This window comes from Colossoma macropomum, unplaced genomic scaffold (genome assembly GCF_904425465.1).
Source record: "Colossoma macropomum unplaced genomic scaffold, Colossoma_macropomum, whole genome shotgun sequence".
Lineage (NCBI taxonomy): Eukaryota > Metazoa > Chordata > Actinopteri > Characiformes > Serrasalmidae > Colossoma > Colossoma macropomum.
This window is the reverse complement of record NW_023494803.1, coordinates 31,685,382-31,705,262: the sequence shown is the minus strand read 5'-3', so window position 1 is coordinate 31,705,262 and position 19,881 is coordinate 31,685,382. Positions and strand designations below refer to the sequence as shown.

The 19,881-nt window shown below is 38.8% G+C and overlaps 1 protein-coding gene across 3 annotated transcripts in view; it reads right to left on the bottom strand.

Moving 5' to 3' along the window:
• LOC118823393 (BTB/POZ domain-containing protein 7-like) overlaps positions 1-19,881 on the bottom strand; it is a 39,320-nt gene that overhangs the window by 4,967 nt on the left and 14,472 nt on the right. For 2 of the 3 annotated variants that reach the window (XM_036592955.1, XM_036592956.1), the window contains exons 3-10: positions 18,151-19,350; positions 7,248-7,456; positions 5,690-5,765; positions 4,463-4,623; positions 4,078-4,221; positions 2,490-2,679; positions 1,926-2,104; positions 982-1,374 (exon numbers count right to left, since the gene is read on the bottom strand). In XM_036592955.1, the coding sequence (XP_036448848.1) occupies positions 982-1,374; positions 1,926-2,104; positions 2,490-2,679; positions 4,078-4,221; positions 4,463-4,623; positions 5,690-5,765; positions 7,248-7,456; positions 18,151-19,350 (2,552 nt within the window). Of the gene's footprint in view, positions 1-433; positions 488-981; positions 1,375-1,925; positions 2,105-2,489; positions 2,680-4,077; positions 4,222-4,462; positions 4,624-5,689; positions 5,766-7,247; positions 7,457-18,150; positions 19,351-19,881 lie in introns of all 3 variants that reach the window. The other variant, XM_036592957.1, reaches the window with a different exon arrangement.

The following is a 19,881-nucleotide window of genomic DNA, read 5'->3' as shown; positions in this document are numbered from 1 at the left end:
GGAATTTCATGATCATGACAAGCCCAGCTGAATAGCTTCCAAACACAAAGAGGCAAAAATACTCTTCCCAAGAAATTACCCATAATATTTGCAAGCGAAAAAGCTTAGCAGTGTGGTTTGGCTTCAGCAGATGAATCTCCAATACATGATGTTTATCTTTAAAATTTGTTATTTAACCTCTCACTTCAGGAATTTAAAAAAGCAGTCTAGTCTAACAACCAGTTTTCTTTTCATACAGTGAACACAGAAAATGCATTGCATTTAAATGAACTAAAACTGGAAAGCCTAAAGAGGGAAATAATCACTTACATACATTACTTTAAAAACACTGTGATATGAAGGATGGATATGCAGCACTTTAGATTACTTGGGCATTAATTTTTAAACAGTAGGCTTTTTATTAGATTACTGTCATTAATAATAGGTGACCTACCCATCCATAAACTCGTTTTCATTACAGAGCGGTTGAAAGGCTGTCAGTCTGAAGCTGCAGGAAAAGATACACATATATCTGGACAGCACTGAACTACAATATTGTAGCTTGCTCTCACTAAACAGTATTTATAACAGTGGTGAGGTGAATTTTAAACAGGTCATAAAAGGCTTCAGTTTGCCCTTGTAATAGAGAATGGTAGAACACCCACCATAAGGCACAAGAATTCATAACTTTTTTCACTGTACACAGAAAAAAAAAAGTTCTAGAGAAAGTAACACTGTAGAAGACATATCACCACCATCATAAGAAAACTTCTCACCATTTAAACAAGTGTAATTTTTTCCTGTTTTTATTTTTTTTTACATCTTTTATACATTTTATGAATATTTCATACCAAAAATGTTTTTATTTCATGTAAAAAGTTTTTTTTTTTATGTTAAATTAACAGATGTTAAGTATGTTTCATCCTTCTCTTATAAAGATACCTTTTCAGAATTGCATAGTTTTCTTATGACAGCGACAACACATATCTGTGTGCCACTCACCCCACACGACTCTGCTGGAAGGGTCTTCCCGATGCTCTGCGCAGTGCTGTAGTCAGGAGGCTGGTAGGCGTGGCTGCTGGGTTTGGGCGCGATGGAGCCTCGGTGCTGGAGGAGTGTGTGGTTACAGGGATAGGAGAATGAACGGGAGGGTGGAGGCACAGGGACTCTTGGCCTCCAGCCTCCTCTGTGCTGGGCCTGAGCAGGCATGGCTGGAGGGTGATATGGGGGCGGTGGAGGAGGAAGAGGGGGGTTAAGGGCCCCCAGGGTCTCCAGGTCTGTGAACATAGTTTCCATAGCGGGGGAGCTGTTCACTCTGCAGCGGCCGGCCGCTCTTAAACTGAGGAGAGGACTCTCATCCCCGAAGCGTTCCTCTGGAAAGAACTTGTGTGGGTTCTGCAGATACAGCACAAAATAGTCACATTATATGCCCAGTCAAACCACGCTGCTGTTTTTTTTAGTCTTTTGTTAGCTGCTGTCTAGACTAGAGGAGGTTTTTAGTCACTTTAAAAAGCATCTTGTCAGTGAAAATGTTTAGTTCCTTTTTGAACAACTGGGTCACAATTACTCGCCGTGTGTGATTACTCAATAAAGAGAAAAAAAAAAATCACCATCAATTACAGTGTTTGGTGTTTTGTGCAGTTTATCACAATCACAATTGTTTGATTTTCTCAAATTTGACTCTAAAGATATTGTAGCCTCTTGCTTTCATTTATATAGTTTAAGGATTCCTGTTACGGTGAAGGCTCTTGAGAGCAACTGGAGTATGTGGAGTTTTTGAGTATTTTGGAATTTTTGATTGTTCAGTTCAGTTCCCATATTGTTGTTTAGCCTTTTTTTTAAATTAATTAGTCAAGTGATCATCAAAGCAATCAGAAGATTTCGCTATTTTTAATATAATTGATAGTGACAGCCCTACATCTATTATTATTTGGCAGCATGCTCACCTGAAGTAATTCTGCTGCTCCGTCTGGCAGGCCAAACTCTCGGAGCACACGGAGCTGCAGCTCATAGCTGACCGTGGCTCCCTCCCCGCAGTTTAGAGCATACGCTCTCTGAACCTGGTCTGTGTGCCTCAGCTCCTGCAGTCTGGCAATCATCTCTCTCACCACTGCCAGCCTGGGCACTGATGCGCACATACACACACACACACACACAGAAACACAGACGGGGCAGGAGGGTGCGATGGTCAGATATTCTAATTGCTGCATTATTGAACAAGCCATCACACACTTGCAAACTCCTGCCTGTCTGTCTCAAGAACAGGACGCTCATGACTTTCTTGGAGTTTTTAGGCTCTTGTCTCTTCACATTCATCAAAGTCCCTCATTTATCCACTAAATGGCTCTCAGTTCTAGGATGTCTCTTATCATCTATGAACCTGACAGAAGATCAGATCCTAAGTCATGTCCCTTAAATGTCTTTGCTAAACAGATTTCGTGGCTAAGACAGCAGATGAAGCACTCTCTGAAACACTTAAGTCATGACCATGACCTGGGACCATCTCTTACCTGGTATCTCATTGGCCACAACAGACGGAGCAGCGGCCTGGTTGCCACTGATTTGCTGATGGTTTATGATGTGACAGCACTGGGGGACAGCATTATTGACCATGTACAGGGTGTCAGGTACATTAGACATGCGCACCATTCTCAGCCGTACCAGATCAGTCTGTTCCACCATCATCTCCTCAAGGATTGACTACATACAGACAGAAGTGTTTGTGCATATCCAAGATGCATTATACAGTAATGCAAGACTGCTGACTGACTCAAGAACAAAATATTAATTTAAAATATTTAATAAGTAGGTAATAAAGTGTGCAAAGTGTATATGTCTGGTGTAAATCAGTACCTATAGAAAGAGTGAACTTTTTACAGGTGGGTGAAATAGCCAAAACCTAAACTCGAGTAAAAAGTACTGTTCCAAAACCAAAATGAGTACAAATACAAAAGTACCAGGGGAAAAAAAAAAATACTTAAGAAAAGAGTTACATAATTGTCCAGCATTTCAGTGTGTAGAATCTGCTTCCTTTCTAGATGCATGCACCACGTTTTTCTGAATAAGCTCATTCAGGGCACAATTCTGACTGATAAATGCTTATTATTGTAACAATAAATTAAAAATTAAAAATTAAAACATTTCTGCAAAAAAGAGTGGGACAATATTCCTCCACTCATCGCAAGTTATTGCAAACATTTGACTGCAGTTGTTACTGCCAAAGGTGGCACAATCAGTTGTTAGGTTTGCAATTACTTTTTCACATGGGTGATATAGGTTTTGAATAAATCTTTATCCTCAATAAATGAAACAATCATTTAAAAGCTGTATAAAAAAGTTTGCTTGTGTTGTCATTACTTTATAATAAAATTAGTTGGATGATCTGAAATACTTAAAAAATAGAGAAAACAGGGTGAGGGGCAAATACTTTTTCACAGCACCTTATTAAATAAATGCAACAGTATTCAGAAATTGCATTGTTAACAAAAAAGGGCAGATTACAAAAAAAAAAAAGAAAGAAATTTTTGTGTCAGCCTTAAAGTTAATCAGCATAGGACTTACTTAGGAACAGCATAGGAGTTTGTTAGGTGCTTTTTGTTGCATGTTTAGTCAAAAATAAAATACTAAACCTCCAGAATGAGAGGCGTGACCAATCGCAAAACAGTTCAGCAATGTAACATAATACAGTTTAACAGAAAACAAGAAGTAACTAAATGTTAATGATTGAAATGCAATCAAGTAAAAAGTAGATTACTTTGCTAAATTTTAGAGTACATGCAACTAGTTGAACTAAACTGAACTAGTACCCACCTCTATTTACTATATTGTTCAAAATATATAGTGTACTTTGTACACAGAGAAAAAAAAATAGTATTCAGTACCTGCACATATACATATTATTTTTATCACTATTTTTCTCTCTTCCTCTCTCTGTCCCCTCTTTGTTTTCAATTTGCCACTTGTTTCTGTGTCGCCTTTAATGGGAGCTACCGTAAAGACTAATTGTGAGTAATGCCAGTAAAACCAATTATCTTGCTGATTCTGAAAACCTACTGAAACAGTGTAGGAGTCTGCTAGGAAGGCAGAAAGAAGTCCTACCTTTGCCTCCTCCACATATGGAGAAAAGAGGCGCGGGCGCACATAGATGCCTGTGTTTTTCTGCCTGAGCCAGGCGTTGGCCTTGCCTCCTTCTGCAGTAGGCAGCATGTCTGACGGAGGAGTGCTGATCAGGCCGCGCTTCATCTGCAGCAAAGAAAAGACATCTCAAACACGGCACAGCTGCTGACACTGCTTCCACACACACCTTCATTCAGCTGTCACTGACTGGTGGCATTAGAGAGAGATTGTGAAATACTGAAGGTAATTTGGGGCCCTGATCTGATACTGAAGGTAATTTGGGGCCCAGCCATGACATGACCTGGTCAGGTCCTGTCACAAATGATATCTAGAATTGTCATGCATGTGCATACAAACAAACACTCACTGCATCAGCAAGGACATCACTATTGGCTGGGAGAATGTGCTCCATGCGAACATAAGGCAGCAGAGGTGACAGGATCTCCTTAAGTTCCTCCACATCCAGATCTCTCCTCTTCACCCCTCGCTTATTCACACTGTGAGCTGTACCACTCAGTAGGTTGGGCTCTGGCCCAAAACACAATGTAGTTATACATCAGTAGTGTGCTATATCACTATGTGCTATATCACTATACATACTATAAGGTTCTATTATACACTACTGTTCAAAACATTTGGAATCAGTGTTTTCAGTAATACAGAACCAATCTGATGGCTGATATAGAATGATTCTAATACACTAGTCCTTTGCAACACAAATATCAAATAATTAGCAGTAAGCAAGGAATTCATTTTAAATGTGCCTTAATGATTAATGGGTGTTAGATGATTCTAAAATTACCAAGAAAGCTGTATTACACTGAAAATAAAGTTATACATGCATTGGATTTGAAAAGTGGTGATCAAAAACTAGAGGCAGATAACTTTGTGGAAATAAATTATTATTATTATTATTATTATTATTATTATTATTATTATCATTATCATCATCATCATCATTATATATGATCATATGTATTATATATGATCAATAATTGCGATTAACAATTTATTGCGTTTGTTCTGTGTATGCGGGTATTAAAGTACAGACATGAAGTGGCCAAAGTTACTAATTAACCACCTTGCTTCCTAACTGTCAATACAAAACAGCTTGAGCTCAAATAAACAAACATTGCTCACCACTGCCCTCTAAGGGTGTCACAGCAGCAGTCAGACATTAGAACTCATCATTTAAGTAACACCCATAACTCTAAATAAATGTGTTTCTGCTGTCTTTCATTTTCAGATTTGCCTCAATCCAACAAAATGCATTCTGCTTGTTCACATCCAATTCACATTCTGTGTGTTGTGATGTAAACAATCTGAATTGTGAAATCTAACTCTGCAAAATAATTGTACCGTGATTACAAACTTCTGAATGACAGAGTATGCCTATGTCCACACATACGCATTATACAAAGCATGTGTGTAGTGCTCTAATTTTGAAAGATCTCCAGTATAACTGAATACTAAATATGTATCTGTCATAGTGGTCCATTATAGAACCTATTATAGAGCATATATTTGAGATAAGGCAGAAATATTCAGTGCAGTAGGGGCGACTTCGGAGGGTCATTGGGAACAGCAATCTCACCTCGGTCAGCCATCCTCCTAATGAGCTGGTGCTCGCCCCACTTAATCACATACTTCAGAATGTCCTGCTCGCTCGCCTGTGAAAGAGAGGGTGGGGAGGGGCCGGGGAGACAGCGAGACACAGCACAGGAATATCACCAGCCTCATATTTCACAAAGATGGGCTGAATGGTTTGAAACCCACATGACAGATTGGTGCAGAGGCATGGACCCACTGTAGCTCTTACACTGACTCTTCAGCCTGTTTTTTGTGTCTGGCACGTTTTCTTTATCACAGGGGAACTTCAACAAGGTTTTAAAATTTGTGCATAATTAACCTGTTAAAATGTGTAAAAATATATAAATAAATAAATAAAAATCAAAACATTCAGAGTCATTCAGAGTGGTTTGATGTGAAATGCTCTGTTCTATGTAAACTCAATTAAGTCAGAATTACAATGGTAGTGATGAAAACCGGATGTCACTGAAAGCTACCTCACAAAGTTTTTACACAAAATGGGTGCAAATACTTTTATGTTTGATGCCTGAGACATTTTGTTTACAGTAGATTTTAGAAGAAGGTTTGGGATTAAAATATGTTTGTACATGAGGTACATGCAGGGCATTTATAAAACAAATAAAGCCTTTTTTGTTTTACAGTCATATACAAATGTTTGAACACCCCCCCCCCACACCCCCGAAGTAAAATGACATGTTTTGTTAATTTTCTAAGTGAAAATAAGTTAACACATCCTCTACAGGAAACAAACTTAAATATGACATTTTTCTGCAAGTGTTAGTGATAATTTCCATTTATTTCCTGAATTTAGCATATTGGTAAAAAAATAAAACAAAGTAAACATTCAACTCAAAGACATATTTGTTCATTGGTCATTTTGGATAGCAAATAAAATATTTTGAATATAATATTTTAAATGTAAAAAAATATCTGAGTTGTGGCATTTTGACCCCCCCCCATCACCACTGTAAAGATACTGGAGTTGGTACGTTTCTCTACAATTCAGCATTTCACACCAACCATTAAACTGTGAATGATTTATGTAGAAATAAAGTATGCAGAAATTTTGAAAAATCAGTGGAATTCCCCTTCAACTACCTCAGGCATGGTAGACAATGAACGTGAGGTGTCAGAAACGCCTTAAAATTGATCCTTAAATCAATCACAGTGTGAGAGTATAAGTGTGTATGTGTGTTTGTATACTTATGCCCTCAGGTCCAGTTTAAACCATGAGATTGTTTTGCATTGACACAAAAGGTGAGTTTATCAGATATCTCCTGTTTGGGAGGTGCAGCTCAAATTAATTGCAAAACCCAGTGGAAAGTAGGTCATCAGGTCACTCTATTATACAGCTTGGATGATGATGAGAAAAACAAGAACATAATGTCTACCCTTCTAAACAAAGGAAAATACAGACCTAGTAAACGTAGATGAATGAAAGACAGAGAGAAAAGTTACACCCCATGAATGTTAAAAAGGAAACACAATGCGCCACAGTGTTATTATTAAGGTGAGAGTTCACCTTAATAATATCATTGTCATCAGGGAGCACAGAGTTATACCTGCAGGTAGTCTGACTGGATGGCAGCCAGCAGCTGATCCTTGGTCAGCTCGTAGAGCACTTCTGAGGTCATGATCTGGCTGAACTCCTCACACAGGAAATGCATGGCCTGCCTGTGGACCCATTTGGAGCCATAAGGCTGGGAGCTCCACTTCAGAATGGAGATCAGGGAATCGAGAGAGATGCTCTCCACAATGATGTCCTCACAGCCTGAGAAAAACAGAATTACAGTGTTTTTGACTGCTAAAAATGTACTGGTTTCAACAACTGTGGAAATGATTGTAATTATGGGTCTAAGGGTGGTTATTCAGCTACACAGATTTTGGAGTGTTATAACAGGTTACAAACAATTATAATAATTTTCAGTAAAGGATGTGCTTGTTTTTGGGGCTAAATAAAATTCTTGGGCTGTTTTCAAATGTAAAAACCCAAAACAGCCTGTGTATAGATTGTACTTTCTACATTGCACTATTGTGTAAGTAGTTTTAACAGCCTTATTTGTGAATTCAGTATATTTTTAAATTGCTGAATCAAACCAAATTCAAGGTGAAATTTGACATTTCTTTAAAAACTACTAAGCTTTAAAATAAGACATTTTTAAGTGAAGCACTTCTTTTAAGATGAGCATCTAATAGTAGGCCATCATGCACAGACTACTCAATTACCACCCCACAGGAAAAAATACACAGCTAACATCACATTGCACAGTGTGAGTGTGTGCTATTTCAGGCTGGATTTGTTGCAGGACTGGATCAGATTCAGGCAGTTTTTTCCTCTGATAGCTGATCCAGCATTGTTTGCTGATATCGGCCTGATATCTATACTCAATACAGATATGCCATCTCTAGCTGATAAGTCAGAGTTGTATAAACTAGTACTGTTTTTTGTCTTCTCAGAAGGTTGTATTCTTCCATTTGGGGTGTTCTGCCACATGCCTCCTGCACACATTAACTGCACAAGGACAGTAGGGCAGAGGGGAGAGATAAAATCAGCCCGAGTCTGCTGCAGAGACCCAGCCCAGCACACCCACAGCTCAACACCTATGAATCACTCTATGTAGCAGCAAGCACGGAATGTGGCCAGCACCAACCCAAAGATAATCCAAGGCTTTTTTCAAAAGCTGAAGCTTGCAGTACCATGGCCCCCTGCTCTTATTATCACCTGCAGGTCAGAGTCTCACCCCCCCCCAACAGTTGCCTGAGCCCAGCCAAAGCAATATAACACTGTACTACTGCCCAGGTACCACTGAACAGAAAAACACAATGCCAGTATCACTGAACCTTGTAGTTTGCATAGTTGATTTCTGAAAGAACCCAGAAACTGCACAGTCAGGGGTGAAGGGTGAAGAAGTAGTGCTAGGACCAAAAAAATTTAGCACATTATTCCATATCTGACTGGTGAACATTATTATGAACATTATTTCCCCGAAATCAAAGTTTTTGAGGCAGACAAAAGTCACTGTATCTTGATGAAAGGTTTTGGGATTTTTTTTTAATATCATTTTTAAATGATATGAAAAATCACAATTCATATGACCACAGGCATAAACTATCAAAATAAAAACAGGCCATTATGATTTCAGGTATACTTTAACTGTCACACTGTTGTGTGCTGACATAAATAGGAAGTCTAGCCATTAACTTAATTTTCTAGAAGGAGACAAAGTCACACACTGCAACCCAGTGTACCAAAGTACAAATTACTCATAGTTCAAGCCTTTGATGCTAATTGAGCTGAGAAACAGAACAGCACCATCATTTTCAATTCAAATGTGTATTACCGATATGAAGTCATCATAGTTATGATTATCGTTTTAACGCCCAGGTTTGAGAGAGAAACCAAGACTAAATTAAAATAAGGTCAAGCAGCATTTAATGACATGGATTTAGAGTGGAAGAAACTATCCTGTGCTCTGAAGTCTCAGTCATCTAACCACCCGCCCCCTCCCCCTTCTGAACCAATTTCCCAAACATTTCTCAAATCAGAGCACATACCAGAACAGCGGGTGCTGCTTGAACTCCATTAACTACCAACCCACAGCAATGCCTTTGATACCTTCACACCTTCCGGGCTTCGCTTCCTACTGCCCCCATTCCAGTCCCACATTCTCCACATTAAGTAAACACTGTGGCCATGGACAGGAGGGAAGTAAGCTGCTCGGCATTAATCTATTCAAAGTAAGCTTCAACTAGTGATGCCAGTGGATGTGAGGCTACATAAGCTGTCAGGTGATGTAGGTTAAATTAAGAAGGAGGTAGCCACAGGGGCATAAAAGATCCATTTAATGTTTTTTTTTCCTCTATAAACAAGCAAGTACTGCTTAAGGCAAACTAGCAAACAGGAAAAAGAGCTTTCTGGTATTAGAAAAGTGATGTGATTAGTGAGGCAAGCACACACATAACTCTATCTGTCAGCTGCTGGCAATAGCAGAAGATTCGTTTTTAAATGTCACCTCCCTGGTCCGTACCGAAAACATCTCCAGTGCTAGATGGTGAGACAGCCCCAGTATCACCTAACTGCAGGGGGATTTTATCTTCACCACAGCACTCTCACACTTAATCATCATGCCTCTTTTCCGATTCCATTTTTAATGGCTATTGCTTCTTCTGCGAGAGACGGGCAGTCCCATTTCAACATCTCTCAGACTCTGAGTTTTTCCAGTGACAACTTGAAACAGCTTCGCCTCCAAAGGCTTGAAACAGCAAAATGAGAACACATCATAAATAGACAACATGATTTAGAATGCAGTTTACTGTTATGATGGCGTTCGATGTGGAGGATGATGTAAAGCTCAAAAGATGAACAGTGTGTATCCCAACACTGCAGACTGAAAATAAGGGAACACATTACATATTTGCAGATTTAGTTTAAGTTCCTTCTTGGCTCTTGTCTTAAGGCAGTGTCCTAAATGTACAAACCCAATTCCATAAAAGCTGTGACAGTATGTCAAATGCAAATAAACAGAAAGCTGTAATTACTAAATTCTGTTTGACCTGTATTAAACTGAAAACAGTACAAAAACACATTTTTTCATAAGTTTTACCTTATGAACTTTGCCTGAAACTCATTCCAAATAAGCTAAGACTTTAGCATGTTTACCACTGGGTTACATCACTTTTCCTTCTAACAGCACCTAAAAATCGTTTGGGGACTGAAGACACAAACTGATCCAGTTTTAAAAGCGATTTTTCAGTCATACAAGTCTTTAGCTGTGCAACCATATGGGGCCTTTGTTGTCATATTTTTTGCACTTCATAATGCGCCACACGTTTTCAATGGGAGACAGGCAGGCCAGTCTAGCACCTGCACTCTCTGAGCACACAGATATGCTGCTGTAACACCAGCAGAATGTTTGACGTTATCATGTTGAAGTATAAAGCATAGACGTCCCAGAAAAAGACAGTATATGTTGCTCCAAAATGTGTGCATGTCTTTCAGTGTTAATGGTGCTTTCACAGATGTGAAAGTTATCAATGCCATGAGCACCAGTACACCCCCCTTACCATGACAGACCATGGCTTTTAAACTAGTAACAATCTGGATGGTCCATTAATTCTTTGGGCCAGAGAACATGATGCCCATTGTATATGCATGTTTTTTCACTGTGCATCAATCCATTTCAGATGAGCTTGAGCCAATGTTTCTGGACATTGTTGACATATGACTTCTGCTGTGCATAGCAGATGCAGCAACATACAGTGTTTACGGACAACAATTTGTCAAATTATTCCTGAGCTCATGTAGTGATATCCATCATTGACTTTATACTGCTTTCATTTAAATACAGGTTAAAGTGGATTTATAAATCACTGCTTTGTTTTTATTTGCATTTCACATACTGTCCCAACATCCTTGGAATTGGGTCTGTACATAATAAGGACATTGCCATCATGACCAATTCTAACAAAATATAATTTCATGTGATCAGTTCTGTGTCTAACCAAACAGACTCTGGATCTCATGTGAGACGGTGATAGCAGTGGTTTTGTTATTAATAGTGAATATTTGTGAATGGGTGAAAATTCTTCTGGACTTGTGGTTTGTTAAAATGGAACAAATTGCAAAAAACAGTCAAGGCAAGCTGCATAACCTGTATAACTTGTCAAAAATAAGGAAACATATGACATATCTGAAAAATCATTTTCACTTCCTTCTTGGCTCTTGCACTGTGTCCTAATTGTAAAGTAAGTCTTCAGTGTTCTCAAGCGACTACTCAGGTTGATAGAGGTAAATCAGGATTTGCCTTTATCTTTAATAAACAGACTACAGTGAAATAAATGGATTTTGTAGCACTCCTTCATTTCCCTACCACCTCTTTTTTTCACTTTTCTTCCTCCATCTGTCCCCACTCTCACTTTACATTTACTGCATCCAATCTCCTACTACTCCATTTTCCCCATCCCTATAACCTCTATGCCTATATTTCCTTCATTATCTGGTTCCAACACATTCCCTAACTCCTCTGTATCTCTTCTAACAGCTGGCGCACACACACACACACACACACACACACACACACACACAGCCTTTGAAGGGTAAATCCTTGCTTTTCCTTTGGAGGTTTGCTTTGGAGGTTCTGCCAGAGAGATGAAAGAAACTGCCTCTGTTCTCTATTACCCAACTGGGATTCACAGGACTATATAGACCTTTAAAACTTTTACGTTCTCAATATAAACCTGTGTGATGTGAATCAATGTCAAATCTGGAGCAGGCCAATTCCTACTTTCCCAGGGTTGTAGTAAGTGCATCAGAGATGTAATCGATCAAAGATTATCCAGATTTTTCAAGCATAAGCAACATTATAGGGCCAATGTATGGCCCTGTAAATCCAAAATTATCGAAAACATACAACCATCACCATCAGAAATACAGGGTAATAGAGTGTATAAAACTTGTCAACTTCAGTAAGGTGTACTATACACCAAAACTACCTCTGGCCTTGCTATGTGATTTTCTAAGATGATGATATGATGATGATAGCCACCATCTCCCAATAAATTCACTCCAACATAATCTCTTGCCACCTTGCTCACCTATAACCTGGCAATGACAACCAGCCATTAAAAAAACCTAACAACCGCAACAAAGTAACAAATTTATTATACTAAGAAAGACAAACTAAAAAAATGAATGGAAGAGCATGCAAGTGAGCGAAAACAAAAACCAAAACACTCCCGATGTAATGAAGCTCATGCAAGTGCAGAGGCAGACAGATCCGTTGATGTTCTACTTCAACAAAAACACAGTGGTTAAGTCCACCACATTTCACCAAATATGGTTAAACTAGCCAGAAACTAATTCATGAGGTGAAGAAATGACAGCTGTATCGCGGTTCTTCTAATTTGTAAGGACATTATAGGAAGTGAGAGTTCATAGGGAAGTTTGGAATTTGCTATACTGCTGGAACTTTATCTGCTGTAAGCTACTGATATTGCTTTTAAATGTGTTGCCAATGTAAAATGTGTAGCTAGTTCAAGTCTGGAGCCATTAGTTCCTGTTCCATATTAAGGGTCATTCAGAATACACAAGAATAAATGTGTGACTTTGGAACTGTTTTCAGTGTCTAATCACGATTGCATCTTTTTAAGGGACGTTTATATTTTTTATCAATGCAAATGCAAATTCTGTTGATGGAACAAGCTGGGTCAACCCAGACATGAAACTAAAACTTCTAAACGTGTGTTTCCAAACTGCCATAATGTCAAGTGCATTTATTTGGAAAGAAGAAATAAATGTCATTTCTTGGTCATAAGAAAATGTTAGGTGGGTGAAGTTTAACAAAGTTAAATGGGTGATGTCAGTGACAACGTGTGTGCGCAATAGAGCCTGTTACGCAAAGATACACTATGTTTTTATAATGGGAAATGTGATGAAATCTACAGTGCTTTCACAATTTACTGTAAAGCAATAAAACAGATCATTAAATAAAAGTGGCATGTTAATATACCAATCGCTTAACCAGGAGCTTATGAAGATTTAAAATTAGACATATTTTCAAGGTTTTCAGGGTTTGTGAACAGACTCATGCCCCAGATTCCTCCATGGTAGCCTTCTGGGGAGATTGGCTATTTTACAACTGAATGCTTCCTCAACCGTCAAAATAAGTGCCTAAGGCGACTGAAAATGTGCTATTACAACAAAGACATCCCATTTAGTGTTGCAAAATACTGCATTTAATTCTTTAACTTACTACATATTTACACAATTCAGCATTACCCCATTACATTACAAAGGCAAGACAGCAACCCTCCCCATTTAGTCCTTATGAGAATCTAGAATTTTCACTTCCAAGTGTACAGTGGTTTTGTTTGCTGCTGGTGGGACACATTTTTACGATGATCCGCACCAAACAAGGAATTCAATATCAGAGCATTCAACATCTATCAGCACGTCAGAGCTGTACTGTCTGCATAAGCAACCTGTTTTAACTTTTGGCTTTTCGTAGACATTTATATCATTCTTGAAGGACAAGCTGCTGCTAATAACAGATGAGCGATAAAATAACAGCAAAGCAATGCACTTGTGATATGATCATACTTTTTGCTAAGCATGAGTGACTTGACTGGTCAAATTAAAACTGAAAAGTAATTTATTCAATCACAAAGATGCAGAGATCAAGATTCATCTTTATTGCTTTTTTGTTGTGATTTCGTCCTATTGAGCTGTTGCAATATTGAATCAACAAAACCAAATGAAAAAGACACAATATACAAAATACAAAGTATGTTTTCATAATGCAGAAAAGAGTTCATGTCACTTTGGGTGAAGAAAGCAGAAAAAAGTTAATGAGTTTGCTCAAATCCTCCCTCTCTCTCTTTCACTCTCTGCAGTCGCTTTCATTCTTACTCCATCATTAAAGTACGGATAGTAATGAGATTTATAATACTAGGACACTTGGACAGTTAAAGAGTTAATATTTTATTGTCCACTTCTAGGTAATTGCACCTGATCTATAATTGACTCATAAACAACTTTTAGAGACACTGTTACATTGACGTCATCATGAATCCCAAGGCCTTATTTGACAGTAAAATTACTATAAAAAAAAGATTGTAAAAGGGCTGCAATAAAAAGGTAAGGTAAATAAAAGGTAAAGGTAAATTAAAAGACAAGTAGACACAACATTAAGCTTTAGGCAATACCTAAAATAAATTAACCTAGAAAACAAAGACACTGCCCAACACATGAGACACCTTTTCTTCTGAGAGAGGGGAAAATGGCTGGGATGGATGTTGACTCCTACTGTTTGACAGAGGCCATCTACAGCTCTCAGCCAATAACTGGCAATACTGTTAGGCTATGACTGAGTAAATAAAGGAAATTATGAAACCTTGACAGGTGGAACAGCAATAGCTGATACTGCATGTTTCAACAATCTGTAACTAAGAGATAAGTAATCCCAGCTGCCTCTTAACATGTTACTGGCCCATATGTAGCAGTAGGCAATACAGCAAAACTATAATTTGACACCTGAAGGTGCAGACAAAAAAGCCAGAGCAGTATCACGTTTAAAAAAGAAAATCAAAAACTATGATTACATTTAACGTTTAACATACTGCACTATGCTACAGCCTTTATAACAGGTTTGAATATGCTCTCTTTGTGATGATACAAGCAAATGTTCAGTGTTCTAGAAGTTCTGACAATATCAGCAACAATAAAAAGGTATTTTAGGACAAATCGTATCACAATAATGATAAAATATAATCATACTGCCCGGCTCTAAATTCAGACGCATGCCAAAAAGTTCATCAATCCTGGTCAAATTACATGTTTGCTGATTTTATAAGTGAAAAGTAAGTTAACACATCCTGTACAGGGAACAAACTTAAATATTTTCCTGCAAATGTTAACACATAATTTATAACTATTTGCTGAGCTTAAAAATAACAAACAAACAAACAAACAAACAAACAAACAAACAAACACACACACACACACACACACACAAACACACACACATATCATATATATATATATATATATATATATATATATATATATATATATATACATACATACATACATACATACATACACACACACACACACCACATTTTGTATTTATTATTTACTTAAAAACATCAACAAAATGTCATTTGACCAAGGGTGTCAAATTTGTTTGCATACATAACATACACTGTGCAACAATGGAGCCATGTAGGACATACACTCCTGTATTATTGCACACTTAATCTTAGAACATTATAACCATATATTAGTAATCTTCACACTTCATGATGATACACTGGATTCAGCGTTTATTACAGACAGAGATATTACAGAGAGAATATTTATTAAAACATTCACTGCTTATGATCATGTCCTTTCCTTGTCTATCAGTAAATACATGCTAACATCATCTTTCATTAAAGCACTGACATACTTTAGTGTTCCAGCCCTCATCTGTAACAGATTAAGGTGGAGCAAGGACATCACCTCATCTACAGTCTCTCAATCAAAGCGAGACGTCCCACAGAGAAACCCAATCTCACTGTCATATCTGTCCTTATCTACAAAAGAAAAGTATAATTGGCCAGTGAGAAAGTCTTTGAAGTGGACACTGATAGCAGCTGATCACTTACTAATCTTAATCCAAGTACATTTCCATGTCTCACTGTTAAAGAGACACTGGCCAAAATGAAAAATGTAACCATCGGTAGATCTGTTGTAAACATACTTGCAACATTAAGTGCAAAAGTCTCCAGAGCGAGATTTTACAGTTTAAAACACTAAGAAAACCCCCTTCTGATGACAACGAACCTTAAAAGTGCAAGGAGTTTTTGACAAACTTTGCGATGTTATCATTTTTTTTTTTTTATATCTTACTGCAGTCATATAACTTTAGTTACTGTCTTCAAATAATCATTACAATAGAGAGAATGGGTTACTCAAATGTCAGAATTGACATCAAGCTAAAAGCTAAAGTTAGTAGCATATTTACTTGGCTATCTAAATACATTCCCTCAGTTTGGCTTTTTTCTGACTGAAAGAGTTAAAAAAAAACAAAAAAAACTCAGGCTTACATTTCGCACTGATTAATACTATTATTCATTACTATTCATTATTATTTTGTTCGTTGGCTAAGGTAAGAGTTACACTAATGCTATCTTGGTTGTATTTATTAGCTCACTGATCGGTGATGAGGGTAACATTCAGGACTGCTTGACTCTACATGGATTTACTAATGGATGGCTGCTTTCGGAGCAAACCCACATATCTACATATACCCACATAACATTTTTCAGTTTTTGGCATAATTTGAAAATGCCTGTTGCCCTTTATACAATATGAGAATTATATGATGAATGGACCAAATGAAATGGCCCAAAACTACTTGGAAAAGGTCTGGTTCCATTTATTTACACTAAAAGTAAAATATGTTTTTCCTTCTCCTGTAAAGTTATCTTTTTGGAGAAGCGTTCTGACAGAAGCGATTTGCATAGCGCAGGGCCCACAATATCTTCCCAAGACCCGCCTAAGAAATTTTGACATTAGAAATACAAGTTGCATATGAAGATGACAATGTACTAAAATCTGAATCTGAATATTCTACAGTTTAAACTACAGAAAACCTAAAACAAAGTTTTCTTGATATAGTGATTTTTCCTTTTTCCCGCCAGTGTTTGGCCTAATACAGCGTGTGAAAGACTTCATTAGTTCATTTCTGCTTGGCATACTCTTACTAAGGACTAAGTGCGCTGATCAACTGGCACGAACAACAAAGCAAGCTCCCAATGCAACTTCACAAATGGAACAAATCAATATATTTTTCTTTTTCAAAATAAATGACTACACACAGAAAAGGAGACCAAACAGCACCAAAAGGGGAAAAGGAAGAGGGAGAAGGTTTTTCACACCCCAAACTGCTCCTAAACCTGCACTGTGACCTACCTCTACAGGTCATGTCTGAATAAACAGTAAGCTAACAGAAAACAAAACTAGGAAATTACTGAGCAGAAAGGAGAAGGCGTGAAGTGGTAAAGGGAAAGTCAGAATGATTGTGAAAGTCGCTTTAGATTGGAAAAAGCAGACTATTACATGTGAAAAAATGAGAACTAGAAGAATAAGAGGATATGGAAATGAAAAGATGTGAGTGCTAAAAGAAGGTGGTTGAAGACGGCTATAAACGAGAATTTCTCTCAGCTTTAAGGCCCATAGGTTTCAAACTACGGCCTTCCAAATCCTTGTTATCTGATGTCAGTCTGGAAAGACTATTCCCTGCATCGAGCCATAAGAACAAACTATCTAACTAAAATCTGACAGAAATATTCACCCTTCTGCAGCAAACACCTTTACAAATCAAATCATCAGTAAGACTTTGGTGTCTGTTGATGCAACTTTTGTTTCCTTCCATGCAAATCTCCAATACTCAGCAACAAACTCCCCAAGCTCACTCACTATATAAAACTGATGGAATCTGAACATTTTAACATGGGACAAAGCTACTGGATGAGGAATATATACTACACATCCATATGTTCATACTATACATCTCCCTACGTTGGCACAATTCTGCCAATTGAGTTGTCTCCTCACAGTGAAAGGATGGACAGAGAAACCTGTGGATTTTTTCACATTTGAAGCAACAGACTTTCTCCTCTCTCTCAAAGATGAAAGCTTTAAGTACTGTTCGGGTACTTCGTCTTTTAGTAATTTTTTCCAGCTGTGGAAACTCCTGTTCTTTCCATTCATTTTCCACTGGTTTTCCTCTTCCTAATGTAAGTGCATTAACTTATATCTCATCTCCTCAGAAATTCTCATAAAAAATAAATAACTATTACTTGATGGCCATTTTTTGACTAGAAACTCTCACTTGAGTCTGCTCAATCAAGCCTTGTTGTGTTAAGTGCTTTGTAAATAAAATCTACTTACTTACAAGTAAAGTGCATGAGCGTGCTTACCTTGAGCCAGCATGCTGAACTCCAGGAACAGGGCAATGTGGTAGAGCTCCATGGCTTCTTCAGTGCGTGAAGACACAGCACCCTTGCCAGCTCCGCTGCCTGTGAGCAGGGCCTGGGCCTCACTCAGACTGCCCACAGAAGGACTGCCATGGAGGACCAAGGACAGATCTACAGCATCCGTGTACATGCAGTGGAGGATCACACGGGCGTACTTGCGTGGAATGATGGACTCGTCCAGTACGATCAGCGTGGGAGTCTGCAGTGTGCGCTCTGTCATCTCTTCGCCTGTCCGAATGCGCCGCTGCAGCAGGTTCCGAAAGAAAGGAGAGCGCGCTGAGAGAACAGCCTTGTGGGCCCTCAGGTCCTCCTCCGGCGATGGCGACTGCCCACCACTTCCAATGCTGCTGTTTACAGTGCTGCCTCCGGTGATACCCCCTCCACTAATACCACCCACTCCATCACAAGCTTCTGCAACTTCAGGATCAGAGCAAAAGCTAAGGACAGAGTCATAGTAGCACATGTTGTTAAACAGTGCCCTCATGTCATCCTCCAGAGGATTTGGCATGCCAAACTCCTCACTCAGCTGCCGGAGAACATCCATGTTCCTCAGTCGCGTTTCTGCCTCGCCCACTCCTCCAGCGCCTAGCTCACCTGTGTAGAGGAAGTGTAAAAGAGCAGAGAACAGTGCCACATCCATGCCTGCTGTGCCCACATCCAGCAGCACCTCTGTCCCTCCATAGCCTGAAGCTGCTGCACCTGTGGATGACAACAGAGTCTTGAAGAAAGGGCAGCGGGCGGCCAGGATGGCCCTATGGGCAGGGAAACAGGTGTCCTGAAAAACCAGGTCCACGTCAGTGCAGTGCTTGTGCTGGAATAGGGCAGCCATGTCAGAGCGCAGCGCAGACACCTCAGGTCTGGCCAGGCCAGCAGCTAGACTCAGCTCTTTAAGAGCAGCGGTGCCCTCGTACTCTTCCACCAGAGCATTAACATCACGCACGTCCCAACCTGAGAGCAGCTCACGCATCTGCCGTGCGTGGTCCGCTGAGCGGCCAGCCCTGCGGCGCCTGATGAACCTGCGCTTCAGGGTGGCCAGGCCCGAGCTCTTCTTCTTCCGGTCATGTGGCCTCTCATGTCCACTATGTTCCAGACTGTAGAGCTTTGGTTCCCACGTGTAGCCCTGCTGCGAGTACAGTGACGTTCCTGAGAGGTGGAGACAAAGAGAAACACTGAGTTCAGTAAGGTTGGCCAAGGTTATCTGCGTATACAGATAGCTGAAATCTTAGTATTCGTTTACTTAAGATAATCAGCTAAACCAAACAAGCAGATATGGATCATTCTAGCTGCACACAAACAAATGTTGAAATGTTTTCATTTTGTAATCAGAACAATAGACCTATAAAATATTTGGATACAGAGACAATCAAATAGCAAAATGGTTAGTATGCCCATCCCTAGCCTATAGTGGAAAAGCATGGTTAGTACTTTAAAGTCTTCCTTATATCATAGGGGTGGGCAATATGACAAGCTGTATATCATAATACTTACAGAAATTTCCAAGATACACAATACGTATCATGATATTTCAATACAATGCACTAGTAGTGTCACATTTAAAAAATTCCATCAAAAACTTATTAAAATTAATATTATCCAACATTTCACATCCTTTGCTGCACTAAATCCAGTTAAACACGAATAACTATGCTGTCTTTGTAAATCATGCAGTTCAGT